This window comes from Dromaius novaehollandiae, chromosome 28 (genome assembly GCF_036370855.1).
Source record: "Dromaius novaehollandiae isolate bDroNov1 chromosome 28, bDroNov1.hap1, whole genome shotgun sequence".
NCBI classification, from domain to species: Eukaryota; Metazoa; Chordata; class Aves; order Casuariiformes; family Dromaiidae; genus Dromaius; species Dromaius novaehollandiae.
In genome coordinates this window covers 4,747,294-4,767,060 of record NC_088125.1, presented here as the reverse complement: position 1 = coordinate 4,767,060, position 19,767 = coordinate 4,747,294, and the positions used below count along the sequence as shown (strand labels likewise).

The following is a 19,767-nucleotide window of genomic DNA, read 5'->3' as shown; positions in this document are numbered from 1 at the left end:
CCTGTGGCCCCCTAGGAGCCCTTCAGGCCCCCATGGCCCCCCCAGGACACCCCTAGGTGCCCCCCTATACCTCCTGCAGCACCCTGGGGCCCCCCAGGATCCCATGCCCCCCCCCGGGCACCCCTGGGTGACCTGAGAGCCTCCACGCCCCCCCTGTGGCCCCCTGGAAGCCCCCCAGGGCCCGTCCGGACCCTGGGACTCCTCGTGACCCCCCTGCGGCCTCCCTAGAAGCCCCCAGGACCCCCCCGGGCCCCATAGCACCCCTGGGTGCCCCTCTGTGCCTTCTCCAGGACCCCGTGGCCCCCCCCGGACCTCCCGGGACCACCCCGGGTGCCCCCCGAGACCCCCCGGCCCCTGTTTCCCCTCCTCTGCCCGCTCAGGGCCCCCCCGCGCCGCGGTGACCCGGCCGGAGGTGAAAGGTCGCCGCGCGGTCGGGGGGTCACGCGGGCCTCGCGCTTCCGGGCACGTGGCCGGTGCTGGCGGAAGTCGGCGGGCTCGCGCCGGGCGGAAGCGGGGCGGCGGCGGCGGCGGCGGGGCGGGCCGGGGGCCATGGAGGTGGGGGCCGGGGCACCGGGCGGGGGAGGGGGCCGGTACCGGGCCCGCGGCTCGGGCCCGGCCCGACCTGCCCGGTGTCTGTCCGCAGGGTCCCGGTCCGGCCGCGGAGAGCCCGGCGGAGCAGGGCCCGGCGGGGCCGGAAGGTGAGGCCCGGAGTGTCCCGCGGCCTGGGGGGGCCTCGGGCCTGGGTGGCCGGGAGCGGGGTGTCCCAGCGCCCTCGGGTTTGGGGGGTCCCGGGACCGCGGCTCGGGATAACCAGTGAGTTGGGCTGTCCCACGTCCCAGGTTTGGGGTGTCCCACGGTTGGGGTGTCCCGGGGCCCTGGGGTGAGTAAGCTGTGGCTTGGGGTGTCCCATGGGTTGGGGTGTCCCGGGGCTTGGGGTGTCTTAGGGACCTGGGTTGGGGTGTCCGGTGGGTTGGGGTGTCCTAGAGCTTGGGGGGTGCCCCATGGATCAAGATGTTTCTGGGTCTCAGAGGGGGTGTCCCATGGGTTGGGGTGTCGTGGGGTTTGGGGTGTCCTAGGACCGCAGGTTTGGGGTGTCCAGTAGGTTGGGGACATCCCAGGTTTGGGGTGTCCCCTGGGTTTGGGCTGTCCAGGAGTTTGGGGTGTCCAGGGGCTCTGGGCTAGGTATCCCATGGTTTGGGGGTGTCCTAGAGTTTGGGATGTCCCAGAGCCTGGTTTGGGGCGTCCTGTGGGTTGGGGGCTCTCAGGGTTTGGGGCGTCTCCTCGCTGGTGAGGTGTGCGGGGGGCACTGTGGCCCCTCACGCTGCCTCTCCCCCAGGGGAGTCCCACAGCGGCGTCTACAGCGGCTTCATGAAGTCCCACCGCTGCTACGACCTGATCCCCACCAGCTCCAAGTTGGTCGTCTTCGACACCTCATTGCAGGTGGGCCGGGTCCGTGGGGCAGTCCCAGGGCCGTCGTCCTCCCGCCCCAAAGGCTTTGCCGGGGTAGTCCCGAGGACCCAGCTCCCCTACCAGGCGCCTCGTCCCTCCCCTGATGTCCCTCTGTGTCCCCGGCTGCAGGTGAAGAAGGCTTTCTTCGCGCTGGTTACCAACGGCGTGCGGGCCGCCCCGCTGTGGGACAGCAAGAAGCAAAGCTTTGTGGGTGAGCGAGTGAGCGGCATGGGGCGGCGCAGGGCGGCCGGGCTGCGGGCCGCGCTTGGGGCCTCGCTGCTCACCCCGCTCCTCCCCCTCAGGGATGCTGACCATCACCGACTTCATCAACATCCTGCACCGCTACTACAAGTCCCCAATGGTGAGGGGATGGGCAGCGGCCGGGGTCCCTTAGCCCTCGCTGCCCAGCTCTGTTCCAGCCTCTCCGCCTCATATGTGGCTGCGACCGACTCCTGTTTTTCTGTGCGTGCCTAGGTGCAGATCTATGAGCTGGAGGAGCACAAAATAGAGACGTGGAGAGGTAGGAAGAACCACTGCCGGCCTCCCGCCCCCCGAGACCAGCGTGGAGCCCCCCGGCTCCGCACCCTGCGTCCCCACAATGCTGCCTGCGTCCTCATTGTCTCCTCTCCCCGCAGAGGTCTACTTACAAGACTCCTTCAAGCCGCTGGTCTGCATCTCCCCCAACGCCAGGTACCCGCGGTGCTGCTGGCAGGAGGGGGCATGGCTGGCGGTGTCGGTGCCCCTGTGCTGCTTGGCAGGGAGGGTTTTGTGGCTGCTGCTGGCTGGGAGCTTCCCTGGGCCCCTGCCCTCTCCCTGCCCAGCCTGGGCTGCTCTCGCACCAGGACGCAGCCGTCTCCCCATCCTGCTTCATCTTCCCTGTGTCCTCCCTGGCTCGGACCTGTCCAGCGCTGCCTGAGCGTGAGGATGGGGCCCAGGCAAGCCCTGATTCCCCCCCACCCCCTCCTTTCTGTCCTACAGCCTCTTTGACGCCGTCTCATCCCTGATCCGGCATAAGATCCACCGCTTGCCAGTAATCGACCCGGATTCGGGCAACACGCTCTACATCCTCACCCACAAACGCATCCTCAAGTTCCTCAAACTCTTTGTAAGTCCCGTCTCCCCCCGTGTGCCGGTAGCAGGAGACGAACCAGGCCCGGGCGACGCCAGGTAGAGGGTCCCCGGGGTGCCGGGGTGGGCACGGCCGTCGGCGCTTTGTGCGTCCCCCCGGGGGGCTGAGCCCGCAGGACCGCGCCGCCCGTCTCCACCGCCCCTGCCCGCGCCGGCTCTAGGACTCCTCTGCCCTGGGGTCCCGCCGGGCCCCGCTCCGCACCCAGCGCTCTTTGCTTTCACTCCTAGGACCGGTTCCCCGGCCTCCCTCGAGCCGCGTCGGCCGGGGGCAGCCGGAGCCAGCAGCGCCGTGGGGCCTGGGGGGCGCCAGGCCGAGCCAGCGTCAGCACTGTCCCCCTCCCCGTCCCCTGCAGATAACGGAGGTCCCAAAGCCTCAGTTTATGGCTAAAACTTTGGAAGAGCTACAGATCGGCACCTATAGCAACATCGCGGTGGTGCGGACCAGCACGCCGATCTACGTGGCTTTGGGGATCTTCGTGCAGCACCGCGTGTCTGCTCTGCCCGTCGTCGATGATTCGGGTGAGGACCGGCCCGGCGTGGGGCGCGCGGAGCCCCGGGAGAGGAGCAGCCTGGGCGCGGGGCCCCGTGGGCGCCTCTCACCAGCCCTTTCCTCCCCCAGGGCGGGTCGTGGATATCTACTCCAAGTTTGATGTCATTGTGAGTACTGGGGGGGGGATGGAGCTGGAGAGGGGGTGCAGCCTGAGCCAAGGGGATCCCCTTTCTGCCGGGGTCCTGCGAGGGGGGGTGGCCGCAGGGTGACGCTGGGGCAGGCGTGGGCCATGCCCGGGCCCGGCTGCCTCCCCAGCGCCTCTCCCCGCCCCAGAACCTGGCGGCCGAGAAGACCTACAACAACCTGGACGTGACGGTGACGCGGGCGCTGCAGCACCGCTCCCACTACTTCGAGGGCGTCCTCAAATGCTACAAGCACGAGACGCTGGAAACCATCATCAACCGTCTGGTGGAGGCCGAGGTAAGGCGTGCGCCGGGGCGGGCCGGCGCGCAGGGAGCGGGGCTGGGGGCCCCGCGCCGGCCTCATCCCCTCCGTGTCCCCCCCCCAGGTGCACCGGCTGGTGGTGGTGGACGAGAGCGACGTGGTCAAGGGGATCATCTCTCTCTCGGACATCCTGCAAGCCCTGGTTCTCCCGGAGGGCCACAAGCCCTGAGACGGTGGCGGGAGGGGACCCGGCCTGCCCCGTTGCCCCCGCCCTCCTCTCCTGCCCCGCCGCGCCCCCTCCCCAGGGCTGGTGGGGCAGCCGGGCGGGGGGATCCACTCACCAGCAGCATCGAGCAATAACCTCCAGCCGTGGGGCAGCTCCCGCCGCGGCCGAGCCCTCCGCCTCCAGCCCTTCCCGGGCGGGAGAGCCCACCGGGGCTGCGCCGGGGAGCCTTGGCCAGGCTGGCGGGTCACTTGGGGCCCCCCTCGACCCCCCCCGGGGTGCCACAGAGCCCCGAGCCGCGTTTGGTCGCCCCCGGCCCCCCCACGCCGGTCCTGGGCCCTGTCAGTGTCAGGCCCCGCTGACCCTCGTCGCCCTCCCCGTGGCTCCCTCCACGTGGGGTTTTACCGAGTTTGGTTTTAACCGCCCTCCCTTGGCTCCGTCCACCCCGGGGCTGCCCCCCACCCCGGGGCTGCCCCCCCTGCCGCGCGCCCCGGGCCGCCCTCCGCTTCGGCGGGGAGCGTCCCTCGCCGGGGCCGCGTCTTCGCCCCTCACTGCTTGTGCGTGGAGAGAAACCGCGAATAAAACACAGACCTGGCACGTCGCGCCGGCCTCGCTGCCCCCGTCGCCGGGGTGGGGGGCACCGTCCCGGGTCCTGGTGCTGCCTCAGCGGGGGTCTGGCCCCCTGGGGACACAGGGAATCTGCTGAGCTGGCCCAGACCCTAAATCCCTGTTTGTTCCGCCTGTGGCTTTTCTAAAAGGCGGGGATTGGGGACGGGACGGGGACGGGGGACAGGGCCTGGCCCGGGCACCGGCTGCGGGACAGGGCTGGCGGGGGTGACGGTGCCGGGGACGGCGGGAGGGCAGCAGGGGCGCGGGATGCCTGGGTCCCCGCTGCGTGTGGCCGGGGGACCCGGGCGGCTGCGCTGGCCCCCGGGGCGGCGGCGGGCAGGGCCGGGGGAGGCGCGAGGCCCGGCGCTGCTGAGCGCGGCACATTCCCGGCCCGGGGGGAGGCCGGGCCGCGGGCGACCCGCAGCCCCCAGCCGCCGGCTCCCGTCAGCGCTGACGTCCAGCCCGGGGCCCGGGGCGGCGCGCGGGGCGCTGGGCGCCGGTGCCAGGTGAGAGCCGGGCGGGGGGCTGCGGCGGGGCCCGGGGCGGCGGCGCCGGGGACCCCGCGGGGCTGGGGGCTGCTGCCGGGGGCAATTCCCAGGCCCCGGGGCGGGAGCCGGGGGCCGATGCCGGGCTGGTGCCGGTGCCGTTGCCATGCCGCCGGAGGGTTGCTAAGCTCCGCTCGGAGCCCGCGTGGGCTGCAGCGCTCGGTGCCAAACCCGGCAATTTTGCACGGCTTGTCGCAGGGGGGGGAAGGGATCCCGGGGGGGCCCCCCCACTTCCCCGGGACGGCTCACAGCACCGGGCACCCGGGCCCCCGTGGCGGGCAGCGAACGCGGCGGCCCGGGCTGCCCCTGTGAGCCGGCGAGGTCCGGCAGGCCGTGGCCCTCTGTGCCCGGCCTCGTGGCACCGGGGCAGCCCCGAGGGGCCGCGGCATCACCGGAGCGGGGGGGGGGGCGTGCACCCCAGGCCCGGCGGTGACACCGTGCACGTGCGCCGGTGCCTGCGGGTGTGCGCACGGAGCTGCCGCGGGCGCAGAGCTCGGGGGAGCACGCCGCTCCCCACCATCCGCCGGCTCGCCCGCGGCCGGGCCCCCCGGTAGCCCCCCGCCTGCCGGGGCTGCCCCCCGCCCGGGGCCATGCTGGGCTGCCCGGGGCCGCCGGAGCCGGGCGCCGGGCGCCTGCGGATCTGCGAGCGGACCAAGCTGCTGGTGGTGGAGATCAACACGGTGTCTTGCTGCAGCCTGGAGGCGGGCATGGCCGCGGGGTGCCGGCCCCCCCTGCCCTGGACCTACCACAGCGTCGCCGGCGAGTACGCGTGAGTGGGGGCCGGGGGGGCGCGAGCCGCGGTCCCCCCCGCGCCGCTTCGGCCGCCCCCGATGCCCCTCTCTGTGTTGCAGGTACCTGGAGAAGCGCTTCGTGGCGGAGCTGGGCCCCCCCCGGGCGCCGGCTGAGCCCCCGGCGCCCCCCGGCCCCCCCCGGCCCCGGGTGCTGCAGGACTCCACCAACCGCCCCCCGCCGGGGCGCCAGCCTTGGCCCCGGGGCCGGGGGCCCTCGCCGGGGGCCGGCCCCCCCCAGCCGGCGGCGGTGCCCCCGGGGGGCAGGCCCGGCCCCCCCAGCTACGAGGCCCACATGCTGCGGGTGGCCCAGGCCCGGCGGCCGGGCCCCCCCCCGTACGTGTCGCCCCCCGCCTACGACGCGCCCCACCGCACCCTGCGGCCCCCCGCGCCCCGCCGCAGCCCCCCGCCCCGCCGGGGCCCCGCCGCCCCCCCGGCCCGCTGGAGCCACACGCTGCCCCGGGCGGCCGCCGAGGCCCGGCCCCCGCGGCCCCCCCCGGGCTGGGGCCGCAGCCAGACGCTGCCCCGCGCCGCGGCACCCCGGGGTCGCCAGGGCCCGCGGCGGGCGCCCAGGGGCCACTTCGTCATCGACGCCACCCGCGTGGTGATCCGGGCCGAGTACGTCCCGCCGCCCCGCCGCGAGCACGTCCGCTACCTCGGCGGCGGCCCCCCGGCCCGGCCCCCCGGGGGGGGCGACGAGCCCCCGGCCCGCCCGGCGCTGGGGGGTCCCGGGGACGCCACCCCCGCGGCCTCGCCCCCCCCCGGCAGCCCACGGCGGGGGGCGTGCGGCTCGCCCGGGGGGCCGGCGGGCTCGCCCGGGGGGGGCCGGCCGCGGCGGCGGCCCCCCTACGCCCGGCGCCCGGCGCTGTACGCGCAGGACTTGCGGGAGGCGGTGTCGCGCATCCGGCGGCACACGGCGCCCGACTCGGACTCGGAGGCGGAGGGCCGGGGGGGGCCGCGGGCCGGGGGGGGCCGGCGCCGCTGCCGCGGGGCCCTGGCCTACAGCAGCAGCAGCAGCAGCAGCCTCGAGGGCTCCGGGGCCGCCGCCTGCGCCTAGGGGCGGGGCTTGGCCCGGGGGGGCGGGGCTTGGCGGGGTGTGTCCTTCCCGGGGGCGGGGCCTGGCGGGGTGTGTCCCCAGGAGGGGCGGGGCCTGGCGGGGTGTGTCCCCCCGGGGCGGGGCTTGGCGGTTCCCCTGCGCGGGGCTGTGACTGCAATAAAGCTGCTGGGATCCCTGGGCAGCGCCGGGGTGGTGCCTGTGCGAGGGGGGCACGGGGGGGCACGTGTGATGGTCACATGTGGGGAGGGGGCTCGGCACAGTGGGGACACGGGGGCACGTGTGACGGTCACGTGGGGAGGGGGCTTGGCACAACGGGGACGTGGGGGGACACGTGTGACGGTCACATGCAGGGAGGGGGCTCGGCACAGTGGGGACACAGGGGGGACACGTGTGACGGTCACATGCAGGGAGGGGGCTCGGCACAGCGGGACACACAAGGACACACGTCATGGTCACATGGGGAGGGGGTTCAACACAGCAGGGACATGTGGGGACACGTGACGGTCATGTGGAGATGGGGCTCGGCACCATGGGGACATGCGGGGACATGTGTGACGGTCACATATGGGGACGGGGCTCAGCACAGCGGGGACACGTGGGGACATGTGTGACGGTCACATGTGGTGGCCACACTGGGTGGGGACACGCAGGGACCTGTGTGATGGTGACATGGGGGGGGACACAGCTCAGCACGGGGGGGGGGGCGTGCAGGCACCTGCATGACAGTGACACGGGGGAACTCACAGGGGCCCACGTTCCGGGGACATGGGGGGACACAGCGCCCCGCGTGCCGGTGACACGGGGGGAGGACACGCAGGGACACGCGTGAGGGTGACATAGGGAGACACGCGGGACCGGTGTGCCAATGACACGGGGGGGCCAGGCGGGCCCCGGCCCCGCAGCGCAGCCGTCGCTGCCCCCGACGGCGGTGCCCGGCCGCGGCTGCGCGCGGCGCCCCGGCGTCCCCGCCCCCCCCGCGCCCCCCCCGCGCCGAGAGCGGGCCCAGGCGTCCGGCGGGGGAGGGCGGCGGCCCCGCCGGGTCCCCGGTAATGACACGGTGCCGGGGCGCGGCCGGGGGGGGACCCCGGCGGTGAGTCACGGCGGCGCCCCCCCGCCGCCGCTGAGTCACGGCGCGGGGGGAGGAAACCGCACAAATAACGTGTCCAATTTGCGCGTTATTTAAAACCGGCCCCGCCCCCGCCCCCCCGCCGACCCTGTCATTATCCGCGGCCGGCGGCGCGGGCAGCGCCGGGGCACCCGGCCACGCAGCCCCCCCCGCCCCGGGGAAGCCGCCGCGCGGGGCTGCCCCGCCGCCCCCCCTCGGTCCCCCCCCCCCCCCCCCGGCGCCCCGCGGCCGCTCCCGGCACCCCCGCGGGCCCCCAGCGCCCGGCCGGCCCCGAGGAGCGCCGGTGCGTCTGGCCCGGGGCCCCGCACGGCCCGGCCCGGCCCCCCACGGGTGCCGGCTGTGGGGCACCTGCATTGCTCCAGGACGGGGACCTGGGTGCCGGCTGTGGGGCATCCGCACTGCTGTGGGACGGGGACCCGGTGCCATCCATGGGGCCCCCGCGTTGCTCCGGGACGGGGACCCGGTGCGAGCCGCGGGGCCCCTGCTCCTCCCCAGCCGGGCCCCGGGGGCCGCGGGGTGCCCCGGCCGGCGCGGGCGGCCCCAGCGGGGTGACCAGACGCGGGGGAAGGCGCCGCGGCCCTTTCCGTGCTCAGCTCCAGCCCAAACCCCTCCCCGCTCCCTGCCGAGAAAATGACCTTCTAATTCGGGCTCCGGCTGGCGCCAGGGCCGCGGCCGCCCCCCGCCTCCCTCCGCCCCCCAAAACCGGGAGCCGCTGACTAACGCGGCGGCGGGGACGGCCGGGCGCGGGGACAGTGCGGGGACCCCCGGCCCGGCCCGGGTGGGCGCTGTGGGGCGGCCGGGCCCGTGCGAGGCGTGCACGCGTGTGCAGGGACACGTGTGTGCAGGGACATGCATGCACAGGGACACGTGTGTGCAGGGACACGCGTGTGCAGGGACACGCAGGCCACGTGTGTGCGAGGGCAGGCTGCAGGGCGGGGGTGTGCGTGCACGCGTGTGCAGGTCGCGCGGGGTGTGCACAGGCGTGCTGCTGCAGGGCGTGCAGGCAGCCGGGTTCGCGTGTGTGTGCCGGAGTGTGCAGTGTGCAATGATCTGTGTGTGTGTGTGTAGTATGACGGTGCCTGGGGGTGTGCGTGCACGTGCAAGCACATAGGCGGGGTGTGTGTGTGTGTGCAAGCATGCAAGGTGTGCGCGTGAATGTGCACAGGGTATGCACCAGTGTGTGTGTGTGTGTCCGCGTGTGCGAGCCCGCGGGGTCTGTTCCTGTGCACACACGTGCAGCGGGTGTGTGCGCGTGCATGGGCGTCGCACGGCGCCGGGGAAGGCCCTGCGCTGCCGTGTCCCTGCCAGGGCGGGTGACAGCGCAGCCAGGGGACACCTGGGGTGGCCCAGCCGGCGGCCGGGCACCGTGCTGGCACCGGGGCAGCCGTGGGCGCTTGTGCAAGGGGAGAGGCGCTTGTGCAAGGCGCAGGGCGCTTGTGCAGGGCCCGACCGTGCTCGAGGTGGGGTAGGAGCGGCCCGGGGGTGCCCGGAGGCCCCTGCCCGGTACCGGCCCTCGGTGCCCCCCGCCCCGGGGCGCTGCGCCGCCCGCGGCCGCCAGGTGTCGCCGTGCAGCCGGTCGGGCCCGGGGGCACCGGGGGGCACCAGGCACCGGGCTCCTGCCCCGGAGACACGGGGACGCGCAGGGGTCCAGCCTGCTGCCACGGCCTGTGCATGCACCCAGTACCAGCCATGCACCCGGTACCGGCCAGGGCCCATGCGTGCACCTGGTACCGGCCATGCACCCGCCAGCCGTGCCCACACATGCACCCGGTACCGGACATGCAGCTGGTGCCGGCCAGGGCCCGTGCATGCACCGGTGCCGTCCATGCAGCCGGTACCAGCCATGCACCGGTGCCGCCCGTGCAGCCGGTACCAGCGGCGCCTGCGGAGCCGGGGCACACACGTGCCCGCAGACCGGCTCTCCCAGGCCCCGCGGAGGGCCGGGGAGGCGGCGGGCGGGAGGGGGTGCGCGGTGAATGCCGCATTGTTGCGCGGGGTTGGAGTCACAGATAATTACCTCAATTAGTTACAATGGAAGAGTAATAAATACAGGCTTAGCGGCTCCTACCCCACTGCGGCTTCTCAGATTAATCCAGCCCGGGCGAGCGGAGCTGAAAGGAGTGATGGACAATTCATTAAACTCGCCAAATGCCGCACAAGGCACCCGTGAAGGCCGGCGTTAGCCCCCCGGCGGCTCCGGCTTTGTCCCTAATTGTTCGTCTCGGGCATTGGTCACCTATCGGGGAGTGGGTGACGGCGACGGTCCCCCCGGGGCTGGCATGCCCGGGGATTAGAGGCCAGGCCTGCCACGGTTGCCGGGCGCGCTGGCCCCGCGCCGGAGGAATGTGGCGGCCGGGGGGGCGGCCGGACGGGGCGGGCGCCTGGCGGGGCGCGAGCCTCGGGGGGAGCCGGGCCCGGGGCTCGCGGCGCGGACGAGCGGGGCGCGGGCTGCGGCGAGGCCGGGCGATTCCCACCGCCGGCCCCGCGCCACCGCCGGCACGAGGCCGGGCACGGACCTGCCCCGTCCGGCACGTCTGGGCATGGTCCTGTCCCTGTCCTGCACATCCGAGCATGGTCCCGTCCCTGTCCTGCACATCTGGGCACGGCCCTGTCACGTCCTTCACATCTGGGCATGGTCCCACCCCATCCTGCACATCTGGGCATTGCTGCTACCCCTGCCTTGCACATCTGGGCACTGCCGCATCCCACCATCCAGCCGGGCATTGCTCCTTTCCCCCCTCCCACACGTCTGGGCACTGCCGCTACCCCTGCCCTGCACATCTGGGCACTGCTTTACCTCATCTCACACTTCTGGGCACTGCCGCATCCCGCCATCCAGCTGGGCATTGCTCCTTCCCCACCTCCTGCACATCTGGGCACTGCTCTTTCCCTCCACCTGCACATCTGGGCACTGCTTTCCCCCCCCCCGGCACATCTGGGTGTTTTCCCGCGCCCACCACAGCCAGGTGCCGGCAGCGCCAGGGCTGCCTTTGGCCTGTGCCGGGAGACAAGGCCGCCCCGGTGCCGCCGCCATCCCGCCCGGACCCCGTGCCGGGAGGAACCGGGCGTCCCGGCGCTGCCCGTCCCGCTCGGCACGTCGCCCCGGCCCCGGTGCTGCGCGTCCGCCGGCCTGGTCGGCCCCGGCAGGGCTGGTGGCCGGCATCCAGATGTGACCCGGCTTCCCAGATGTGACGGGCTCGCTCCCCGGAGGCGGGGCCAGCATTTCCCAGCGCCGGCGCTGCCAGAAGGGCTATTTCCAGCCGCCGGGTGTATTTATAAAAGCCGGGGAGGTTTTGCACCCTGCAGCCGGGCGGCCGGGCACGGCGCCCGCCCTGCGCCCGGGGTGCCCCTGCCCGCCCGGGGGTCGCGGCTGCCCGAGGTGCCGAGCGGTCACCGGCGCGCAGGAAAAGCTGAGTAACAGAGGTGACTTATAAGAATGTCATTATCTATATTCCTGACTCGCTACCACAGGAAAACAGGCTATTTTCATGCCCTATGCGTGTGCAGAATTTAGCAGGCAGATAACTCCCGGCAGACGGGAGATGCTCGGAGGGTTATTTCGGGCTGTGTTCCTTTCCAGTAGTTTTTTCTTACATTTCTTTATTTTATTTTACCACACCAGGGAGTGTTTTTACCTTGGCACGGACAGCAGGGCCTCTGGGGTTTTTTCCCCCGCCTCCTTTCACTCGAAACATCAACTTTTCCACTATCGGCTCCGGGGGATATTTCTGGCCGCGGAGTCATCCCGCAGCCTTTGATGCGCGCTGCCCTGAGAGGCCCCGTGAGGTTCCCGGGACCCCGCCGCGGCCGGGTGCTGCCGGCGATCCGAGGGGTCCCCAGCAGGGCCCGGACCTCCCCGGCTGCGGGGTTTTGCCGTGGCGGAAAAGCCCCGGGATTTGCCCGATTCGGTGCTCAGGGTTTGCAGCCCGTCTCTTTGCCCGGCCGGGGCCTGACGGTGCTGAACCGTGGGGCAGCCCGCTGCCAGCGGGCACCGTGTCCACCCCGGGGGGATGCCCATCCCGGTGGGATACTCATCCTGGAGGCATGCTCATCCCCATGGGATGCCTTCCCCCAAGGGATTACCCCCCCCCCCGGAGAGATACCCATCCTGGTGGGATACCTCCCCGGTGGGATACCCGATCCCATGGGATACCAGCCCTGCTGTGATACCCACCCTGGTGGGACACCCATCCTGGTGGGATGCCCATCCTGGTGGATGCCCATCCCGGTGGGATACCCATCCCGGCAGGATACCCATCCCCATAGGATGCCCCCTCCGATGGGATTCCTGCCCTGGTGGGATACTCTCCCTGGTGGGATACCCGTCCCCCCAGGATACCCACCCCAGCGGGATACCCGTCCTGGGAGATACCCATCCCGGGGGATGCCCACCCCGGTGGGATTCCCGCAGGGATACCTGCCGGCTGCGGAGCCGCCCGCCCCCTTTGCCAGGGCTCTTCCCAGCGGACGAGGGCCGCGGTAACCTCGGTGCCCTCCCGGCTCCCCTCCTCCCCCGGAGCCGAGGGGAGCCGTCAGCCCCGGCCGGGAGCGGTGATGGACGATGCTCATTCCTTGTCTGCCGCCTTGTACCTCCTGCGGCCGCTACCGGCCCCCGGCCCCGGCGGCACCAGCCCCGCCACCCCCGGCAAATTCCAGGGCCGCAGCCCCGCAGCCCAGGCGCCATGGTGATGGCCACCCCGGCCTCGGCGACGGACACCCCGGCGGCGGCGGCGGCGAGAGACGGGGCTCGGCTGGGAGGAAGGGGGTCTGCAGGGAGCGGGGAGGACGGCCGGAGGGATGGGGAGGGCAGGGGAGACGGATGGCCGGGCTGGATGGCGGCGATGGCTGGATGCAGAGGCGCGTGGATGAAAGGATGGAGAGGTGGATGGACGGATGGGTGACGGGGTGGACGGACGGCTGCCTGGCTGGAGGGGTGGCATGTCACCCCCCCCAAGCTGGTCCCTGTGTCCTCCCACCCCCTGCACCCCAGAAAGGAGAGAGGGCAGGACTGATAAAAATATATCCTTTATTCTTCCCTAAAGACTATCAGTGAAACCTGTAACAAAGCATTATTATTATTATTAATTATTAATTATTATTATTATCTTTAATTATAAAAAAGAGGGCCTGGGGCCAGCGAAGCGCAGGGGCAGAGGGGCCCAGAGGGGCCGGGCCCGGCTTCGAACCGTCCACAATAAATATTTTATTTACAGCGAGAAGGGAACCCTGCAGAGCCGGCAGCGGCCCGAGGGGCGGCCGTGAACGCGCGCAGGGACACGGCCACCCGCCCCGCGGCCGGGCGCCCGTCATCGGGGGTGGCGCGGACCCCCTCCGGGCCGGGCCGGGGGCCGCCCGGCTCACAAGCACTCGTGCAGCACCTGCGTGTTGGTGCAGTTCAAGCAGCTGACGTGGCAGCACCAGTGGAAGGTGCAGTTGCAGCGCTCGGTGACGCGCTGAGTGCGCGTGCGGTACCCGCGCCCGCAGCACAGCAGCTCGCAGCCGTCCAGCCCCGGCGAGGAGCTGTTGCAGAAGCGCCCGGCCGTGCCCGCCGTGCCCGTCTTCCCGCTGTAGGTGCAGAAGTTGGGCGACTTCTCGAAGTAGACGAGGTCGTGGGGCGAGGGCGGCTTGTGCGCCGGGTTCTCGGGCTCCAGGTGATGCAGCTCCACCCGCGACGCCCGGTTGCTGCCCTTGTTGCCGTAGATGACGCGCGAGGCGCCGTCGAAGCGGTCCTTGAGGAAGTCGCCCACGGCGCGGAAGGTGGGCAGCCGCATCCAGCACGTGCGCACCGTGCACGAGCCCGACATGCCGTGGCACTTGCACTCCTGCCGCATCTCCGAGAAGACGGTCTGCCGGGAGCCGCGGGGCGCCGTGAGCGGCGGGGAGGGAGCGGGCTTCGCCCCCGCGTCCCAGCACAGCGCCCGGCCCCGCTCACCCCCCCCATGCAAAAAACAGGCTCCACCGCAGCTTGCAGCACCCGCAAGGGGATACTGCAACTGTCCCGGCCCCGCTCCCCCCGCGCAGCCCCCGCCGCGCGGCCCTCACCATGCGCCCGGCCTCGTTGTTGTGCAGGTTCATGAGGAAGCGGAGGTCGCGGCCCTTCTCGCTGGAGTCCACGAACTCCCGGCCGAAGAGGCGCCCGAAGTCGATGTTGTCGCTGCAACCGCCCCAGTGCCAGTCGGGGCCGCCGGGGCCGCGGCGCCGGTAGTCGCAGGTGCACGACTCGATGGAGCCCTCCGAGCAGGACCGCGCCACCGAGTGCGTCACGCCGGCGCTGGTGATGGCGAAGATGAAGGCCGTCTCCCGGCAGCCTGCGGAGGGGAGCGGGGGCTCAGGGCCGGGCTGGGGGGGCACCCGCCGGCCCCGGGGCCATGTGGGGCTTGCAAAGAGCACGGAGGGACCGTGCCGGGCTGATCCCATCCTAGGGGGTCAGTGGCATCTAGGGGGGCCAGGCAGGACCCAGGTGTGAGCCCCGACGTTAACCGAGCGCCGCCCTCCCCGTGCCTCAGCTTCCCCTAGGATGCGGAGGGCGCGCGGGGGGGCCGGGGCGCCCCGTGGCCTCACCCCGGTTGACGATTTTGCCGAAGATGTTGGGCCCCTGGGAGGTGGGGCAGTTCCAGCGGCGGTTGCGGAACTGCCACTTGCACTCCTTGAGGGCGCTCTGGAGGCCGGTGCTGATGCTGTGCAGGATGCCGGGGTTCTGGCGGATCAGCTTGCGCTGCTTGCGGCTCAGCAGCTGCAGGCTGGGGTCCAGCACCAGCTGCACGTTCTTGGAGTCGGTGAGCAGGTTGGTGGAGGAGGCCACGTTGATGATGCCCCTGCGGCACACACGGGGGTCACGGGGGGGGGGGGCTCCGCGGGGGCACCCACCACCCTGCTCCCGCTCCCCTCCCTGCTCAGCAAGCCCTGGCTCACAGCTTTCACCTCGACCCCCCTCTCTGCTCGGAGCCGGGTCCCCGAGGGGAGGGGAACGGGCAGAGCCCGGCCCGGCGGGTCTCCGCTACCGGGGTCCCTTCCCTCGGGGACCCCCCCGCTGCTCCCCCCCCCCCCGCCCGACCAGCTGCAAAGCCCCAGCCCGGTGGGCAGCGGCCCCCGGGAGCCCGTCCGCGCCGGGCAGCGGGACGCCCCGTCCCACCTCCCGCCCCCCCGGGGCTCGGCTCCGGCCCCCCGACGGGGCGCACGCCGCAGGGGCAGCCTGGGCACCCCGCTCCCGGCCCGGCCCCGGTCCCAGCCCCGGTCCCAGCCGCGGCCCGGCGGCTCCGTGCCGGACTCACCACCATCGCCCGCTGTTATTCACCGCCAGCGTGTTGGAAAGGGAGGAAAACGCCAAAACCCACAGCGTCCTCAAGCCTAGAATTAATGCGGCGGGTCGCATGGCTGCGGCGGCGGGGAGCCCGTCTGCAGGGGCCCGCGGGGCTGAGTGCGAGGGCGAGCGGCCGCCCCGGGTATTTATGGTGCCGCGGAGCCCCCGGCCCGGCCGCTACATCCACGCGTGTTTCCGGACGCGCGGGGCGCGGGCAGGGCGGGCGGCTCCGCCGAGGGCGGCCGCGGGGGGCCGCGGGGCCGCGCCGGGTCCCGCCGCCGCGGGCACCGGGCAGCGCCGGGCGGCGGGCGGGGCCCGGGCGGGGTGCGCGGGGCCGGGGGCCGGTGCGCGGAGGAGGGAGGTCGGTGCGCGGTGCCCGGGGCCCGCGGCGGGTGCTCGGGGCGCTGCTGCGGACGCTCCGTGCGCGGGGCCGGTGTCCGGTGCCCGGTGCGCGGTGCCCGGAGCCCGGTGCTCGGTGCCGGTGCCCGGGGCGCTGCTGCGGGCTGTCGGTGCGCGGTGCCCGGTGCTCGGTGCTCGGTGCCGGTGCCCGGGGGGCTGCTGCGGGCCGTCGGTGCGCGGTGCCCGGAGCCCGGAGCCCGGGGCCGCTGGCCGGGGCGCTGCTGCGGGCTGTCGGTGCGCGGTGCCCGGAGCCCGGTGCTCGGTGCCCGGTGTCCGGGCGCGGCGGCTCCCCGGGGAGGCGGCGAGGCGAGGCGAGGCGAGGCGAGGCGAGGCGGGTGCGCAGCGCTCAGCACCCGGGCGCATCTTCCAGCCCCTTCCCTCTTATAGGGGCGGCGCGGAGGGTCCCCATGGGCCGGTCCCGCCGTGCGGGGCCAGCCCGCGTCCTCGCCCTAACAATGGGGAGCGGCGGGGCCGCGGCACCTCTTACGGGGCGGCCGGAGCGGCGGCGCCGGGCCCGTCCGTCACGGCCCGGATTAGCCTGGCAGGTGGCTGCGCCCCGGCCCCGGCCCCGGCCCCGGCCCCGCCGCGCACACCCGCTCCGGGCCGCCCCGCGCCGTGCGGGCGGAGCGGGGGCCGGGAGAGCCCGGGAGAGCCCGGGGAGCAGGAGCCGGGAGAGCCCGGGGCAGGCGGGGGAGCGGGGCCGGGACAGCCCGGGATAGCCCGGGGAGCGGGGCCAGGATATCCCGGGATAGCCCAGGGAGTGGGGGCCGGGAGAGCCCGGGAGAGCCCGGGATAGCCCAGGGAGTGGGGGCCGGGACAGACCGGGACAGACCGGGATAGCCCAGGGAGCAGGGGCCGGGACAGACCGGGACAGACCGGGATAGCCCAGGGAGCAGGGGCCGGGACAGCCCGGGGCAGCCCGGGGAGCGGGAACCGGGACAGCCCGGGATAGCCCCGGACACACGGGGACAGAGGGGCCGGGACAGCCCGGGGGCGGCTGTGCAGGACCCCCGGCGCTGCACCAGGCGCACTGGGACCGGCTCGTTTCCCCCCAGGTTCCCCTTCTCCCTGGTCCGTGCCCTGCGGAGAGGGTCGGGGCTGGGCTGGCGCGGGGCTGGGTCGCGGGACCCGGGTGCCCTGCAAACAGGCCCGTGGGTGCCCACCCGGGCACACGTGTGCGACCACCCGTGGGGGGGCCACCGGGCTCCTCACCACCCTGGGGCTCCGGCACCGCACGTTGGAGGGACGGACGGATGGACAGAGGGACGGATGGATGGACAGACAGAGGGACAGATGGATAGACAGAGGGACAGGTAGCTAGACAGAGGGACGGACGGATGGACAGAGGGACGGATGGATGGACAGAGGGACAGGTAGCTAGACAGAGGGATGGATGGACAGAGGGATGGAGGGACAGAGGGATGGACAGACAGAGGGACAGAGGGATAGACAGAGGGACAGGAGCTAGACAGAGGGACGGACGGATGGACAGAGGGACGGATGGATGGACAGAGGGATGGATGGACAGACAGAGGAACAGATGGATGGACAGAGGGATGGAGCAATGGATGGATGGAGGGCTGGAGGCAGAGAAGGATGCAGGGATGAAGGTGCGCAGAGAGAGCAGGAGGGATGCAGGGAAGGCAGGAGGAAGGGAGGGAGTACGGGGGTGGGATGGAGGGGTGGATGGAGGGATGACGGAGGGAGGGAGGGGTGGCCCGGGGCGGGCAGGCAGGTGGACAGGGTGCTGCGGCCGCACCAGCGGGCGCTGGCACAGCTCTGCGGCGGTGACAGAGGGTTTGTCCCAGGTGTCCGCAGCGGGGCCGGGGCTGGGTGCCGCCGGGGGGGCCGCGCCGCGTGTGAGCCGAGCCGTGCCCGGGAGCCGCTTTGTGGCGGGGTCCGGCCGGGGCCTAATCCCCGCGGCTGCGGTTTCCCCGGACCAGTCATGCGCGAGGGATGGATTAGCCCCGCTCGGCCCGTCACGGCCCCCAAGCGCCCTTTCTTCTCGTGAGCCCCCGGAGCCGCTTTCAATTAAAGGCCGGACAAAGCCCGGCCCGGCACAGGCCTGCGGGGTGGTGGGACCCCCTGTCCCCCCCCGCGTGCGGCACCCCGGCCTGGAGGGGTCCCGGCCCCTTCCCTTCCCGGGTCCCGCCTGGGGCGGTGCTGGGGGCCTGGGCACGGCCGGGGCGGGCCGGGGGGCTCGGGGCAGAGCTGCGGCCACGCCGGGGGGGCTCGGGGCAGAGCTGTGCCCCACTGCGGTGTTCGCATCGGGCTCGCCCCGCTGCCGGGGGCAGTTAACGTCTCCCGAGGCCCCCGGTGCCCCGGGGGTCCCCGGTGCCGAAGCGCAGGGTGCGGGCGGTGGGAAAGCCCGGGTCTGGGGGGCTGGAGGGCCGGGGCAGGGCCCCACCTCGGGGGTCACAGCAGGGGCTGAGGCAGGAGCTTCCCCCCCCCCCCCCACGACAGGGCTGCAGCCCGGGCTGGGGGCTCGGGGTCCCGCCGCACGCACAGCTGAGACCCCGCAGCTCATCGCAGGTGCGGCAGCGACGGGGCGCCCCGCGCTGGGACCTGCCCCCCCCCCCCGCCCCGGGCCGCCCCCCGGCGCCGCCTCCCCTCCGGCCGGGGGGGCGCGGGGGCCGGTGCCCCGGGGGGCGGCGGGGCCGGGCGGCGGCGGCGGCGGCCCGGCCAGGCTCTCGCCGCGCCCTCCCGCCGCCGCCCCGCAGCGGCTCCCGGGGCTGAGGTCAGCGGCCGCCGGGAGGCCCCGGGGCGCGGCCGGGAGGGTCTTGGCCGGGGCCAGGCCACCGGCGGCGGGGCCGAGCCGCGACCCCCCCCCAAAATCGCCCCCGTCCCCTGGCAGCCCCCGGCGGGCGCTGCCCCCGTCCCGGGCTCCCTGCTCCGTCCCCAGCACCGGCCCGGCCCCCCCCGGCCCGGGCGCAGCCCCCTTGTCCCGCTCCGTCCCCGGGGCTCCCGGGAGCCCCCCCGCACCCCCTGCGCGGACCCCCCCGCACCCTCCCCGGTGCCCCCGGGACAGGCGCAGCCCTGCGCGCACCCCCCGCACCCTCCCCGGTGCCCCCGGGACCGGGCGCAGCCCCCCGCAGCCCTGCCCGCCGCTCCCGCACCGTCCCCGCGGCCCCGCTCGCCGCCGCGCCCCTCCCGGGCCCCCCCTGCCCCCCCGGCAGCGGCGGCACCGGGCGGCCGTGCCCCGGGGATCCCGGCCCCGCCGGAGCGGGCGGGCCGAGCCGGGGCCCCCGCAGTCCCGCCGCGCCCGGTGCCCGCGGCAGCGGCAGCGGCTCTGGCCGCCGTCGGGGCGGCCGGTGCCCCCGGTGCGCCCGGCCTTACCTGGAGGGGCGGAGAGGCGGGGGCGGGCCGGGGCCGGGGCCGGGGCCGGGACGGCTCCGCACGGAGCGGGCGCAGAAGGGGCGGCCCGGGCCGGCCCCGGGAGCGGCCCCGGGAGCGGGGCTGGGCCGGGAGCGGAGGCGAGGGGCGGCGGCGGCACCGGGGATCGGCCGGAGGGACGGCGGGGCGGCGGGGCGGCGGGCGGGCCGGGAGGACCCCCGGGCGGCTGCCGGGACGGGTGACGGGCTGCAGGGGCGGCCGGGACGGGGGCCGGACAGACGGACAGCGCCGTGCAGGGGTGCGCGGAGAGGGGGCCGGGGCACCGAGGGGGCCGGGGGGTCCCGCCGGGCCCGAGCACGGGCCCTCGCCCATCACCTGCCTCCACGGCGGCCCGGGCGCCTGGGTCCCTCCCGCGGCCCCCGGAGAGCGGCGGGGCCGGGGGGGCTCCGTGAGGGGCCCCGGCTTCACTGGGGGCAAGGGAACGGGTCGGGCTGGGGGGGCACCGGGACCCGTGGGCAGCGGGTTCGGCCCCTCCTGCGCCGCGGAGCCCCCCTGCCGCCCGCCGCTGCGGTGCGAACTGCCGGTCCAGCCCCCGGGAGCAGGGTCCCCCCCCCGGACCCCCCCGGCGGAGGTGACCCCTGAGCCACCTCGCTCGCCCGCTGCCAGTGCACGGGACTGTGCAGTGCCTGTGGCCATGCAGTGCGGTGTGTACGGTCGTGCAGTGTCTGCAGCCATGCAGTGCGGTGTGTAGGGCTGTGCAGTGCCTGTGACCGTGCAGCGCGGTGTGTAGGGCTGTGCAGTGCCTGTGACCGTGCAGTGCGGTGTGTAGGGCTGTGCAGTGCCTGCGGCTGTGCAGTGCGGTGTGTAGGGCTGTGC

General features: G+C 74.3%; 3 protein-coding genes across 3 annotated transcripts; 2 read left to right on the top strand and 1 right to left on the bottom strand.

The window, feature by feature from the left end:
- Positions 1 to 416: 416 nt before the first annotated feature.
- Positions 417 to 4,336, top strand: PRKAG1 (protein kinase AMP-activated non-catalytic subunit gamma 1). The gene is made up of 12 exons (XM_064498582.1): positions 417 to 555; positions 644 to 698; positions 1,337 to 1,440; positions 1,579 to 1,660; positions 1,752 to 1,810; positions 1,924 to 1,969; positions 2,085 to 2,139; positions 2,428 to 2,554; positions 2,931 to 3,096; positions 3,197 to 3,234; positions 3,401 to 3,547; positions 3,636 to 4,336. The coding sequence occupies exons 1-12, from the start codon at positions 550 to 552 to the stop codon at positions 3,738 to 3,740; spliced, it is 990 nt and encodes a 329-aa protein (XP_064354652.1). The 5' UTR covers positions 417 to 549; the 3' UTR covers positions 3,741 to 4,336.
- A 580-nt stretch (positions 4,337 to 4,916) lies between these two features.
- Positions 4,917 to 6,911, top strand: DDN (dendrin). The gene is made up of 2 exons (XM_064498577.1): positions 4,917 to 5,657; positions 5,740 to 6,911. The coding sequence occupies exons 1-2, from the start codon at positions 5,479 to 5,481 to the stop codon at positions 6,731 to 6,733; spliced, it is 1,173 nt and encodes a 390-aa protein (XP_064354647.1). The 5' UTR covers positions 4,917 to 5,478; the 3' UTR covers positions 6,734 to 6,911.
- A 6,305-nt stretch (positions 6,912 to 13,216) lies between these two features.
- Positions 13,217 to 15,231, bottom strand: WNT1 (Wnt family member 1). Its single transcript, XM_064498581.1, has 4 exons — positions 15,131 to 15,231; positions 14,421 to 14,674; positions 13,902 to 14,167; positions 13,217 to 13,705 (listed from the first exon to the last, which is right to left on the bottom strand). The coding sequence occupies exons 1-4, from the start codon at positions 15,229 to 15,231 to the stop codon at positions 13,217 to 13,219; spliced, it is 1,110 nt and encodes a 369-aa protein (XP_064354651.1).
- Positions 15,232 to 19,767: the final 4,536 nt, after the last annotated feature.

Coding starts and splice junctions, on each gene's coding strand:
- DDN (XM_064498577.1), top strand. CDS start 5,479: ATGCTGGGCTGCCCGGGGCCGCCGGAGCCGGGCGCCGGGCGCCTGCGG. Junction 5,658..5,739: donor AGCGTCGCCGGCGAGTACGC/GTGAGTGGGGGC, acceptor TCTGTGTTGCAG/GTACCTGGAGAAGCGCTTCG.
- PRKAG1 (XM_064498582.1), top strand. Junction 1,970..2,084: donor CAAAATAGAGACGTGGAGAG/GTAGGAAGAACC, acceptor CTCTCCCCGCAG/AGGTCTACTTACAAGACTCC. Junction 2,555..2,930: donor TCAAGTTCCTCAAACTCTTT/GTAAGTCCCGTC, acceptor CGTCCCCTGCAG/ATAACGGAGGTCCCAAAGCC.
- WNT1 (XM_064498581.1), bottom strand. CDS start 15,231: ATGCGACCCGCCGCATTAATTCTAGGCTTGAGGACGCTGTGGGTTTTG. Junction 14,675..15,130: donor AATAACAGCGGGCGATGGTG/GTGAGTCCGGCA, acceptor TGTGTGCCGCAG/GGGCATCATCAACGTGGCCT. Junction 13,706..13,901: donor ACAACGAGGCCGGGCGCATG/GTGAGGGCCGCG, acceptor GGCTCCCGGCAG/ACCGTCTTCTCGGAGATGCG.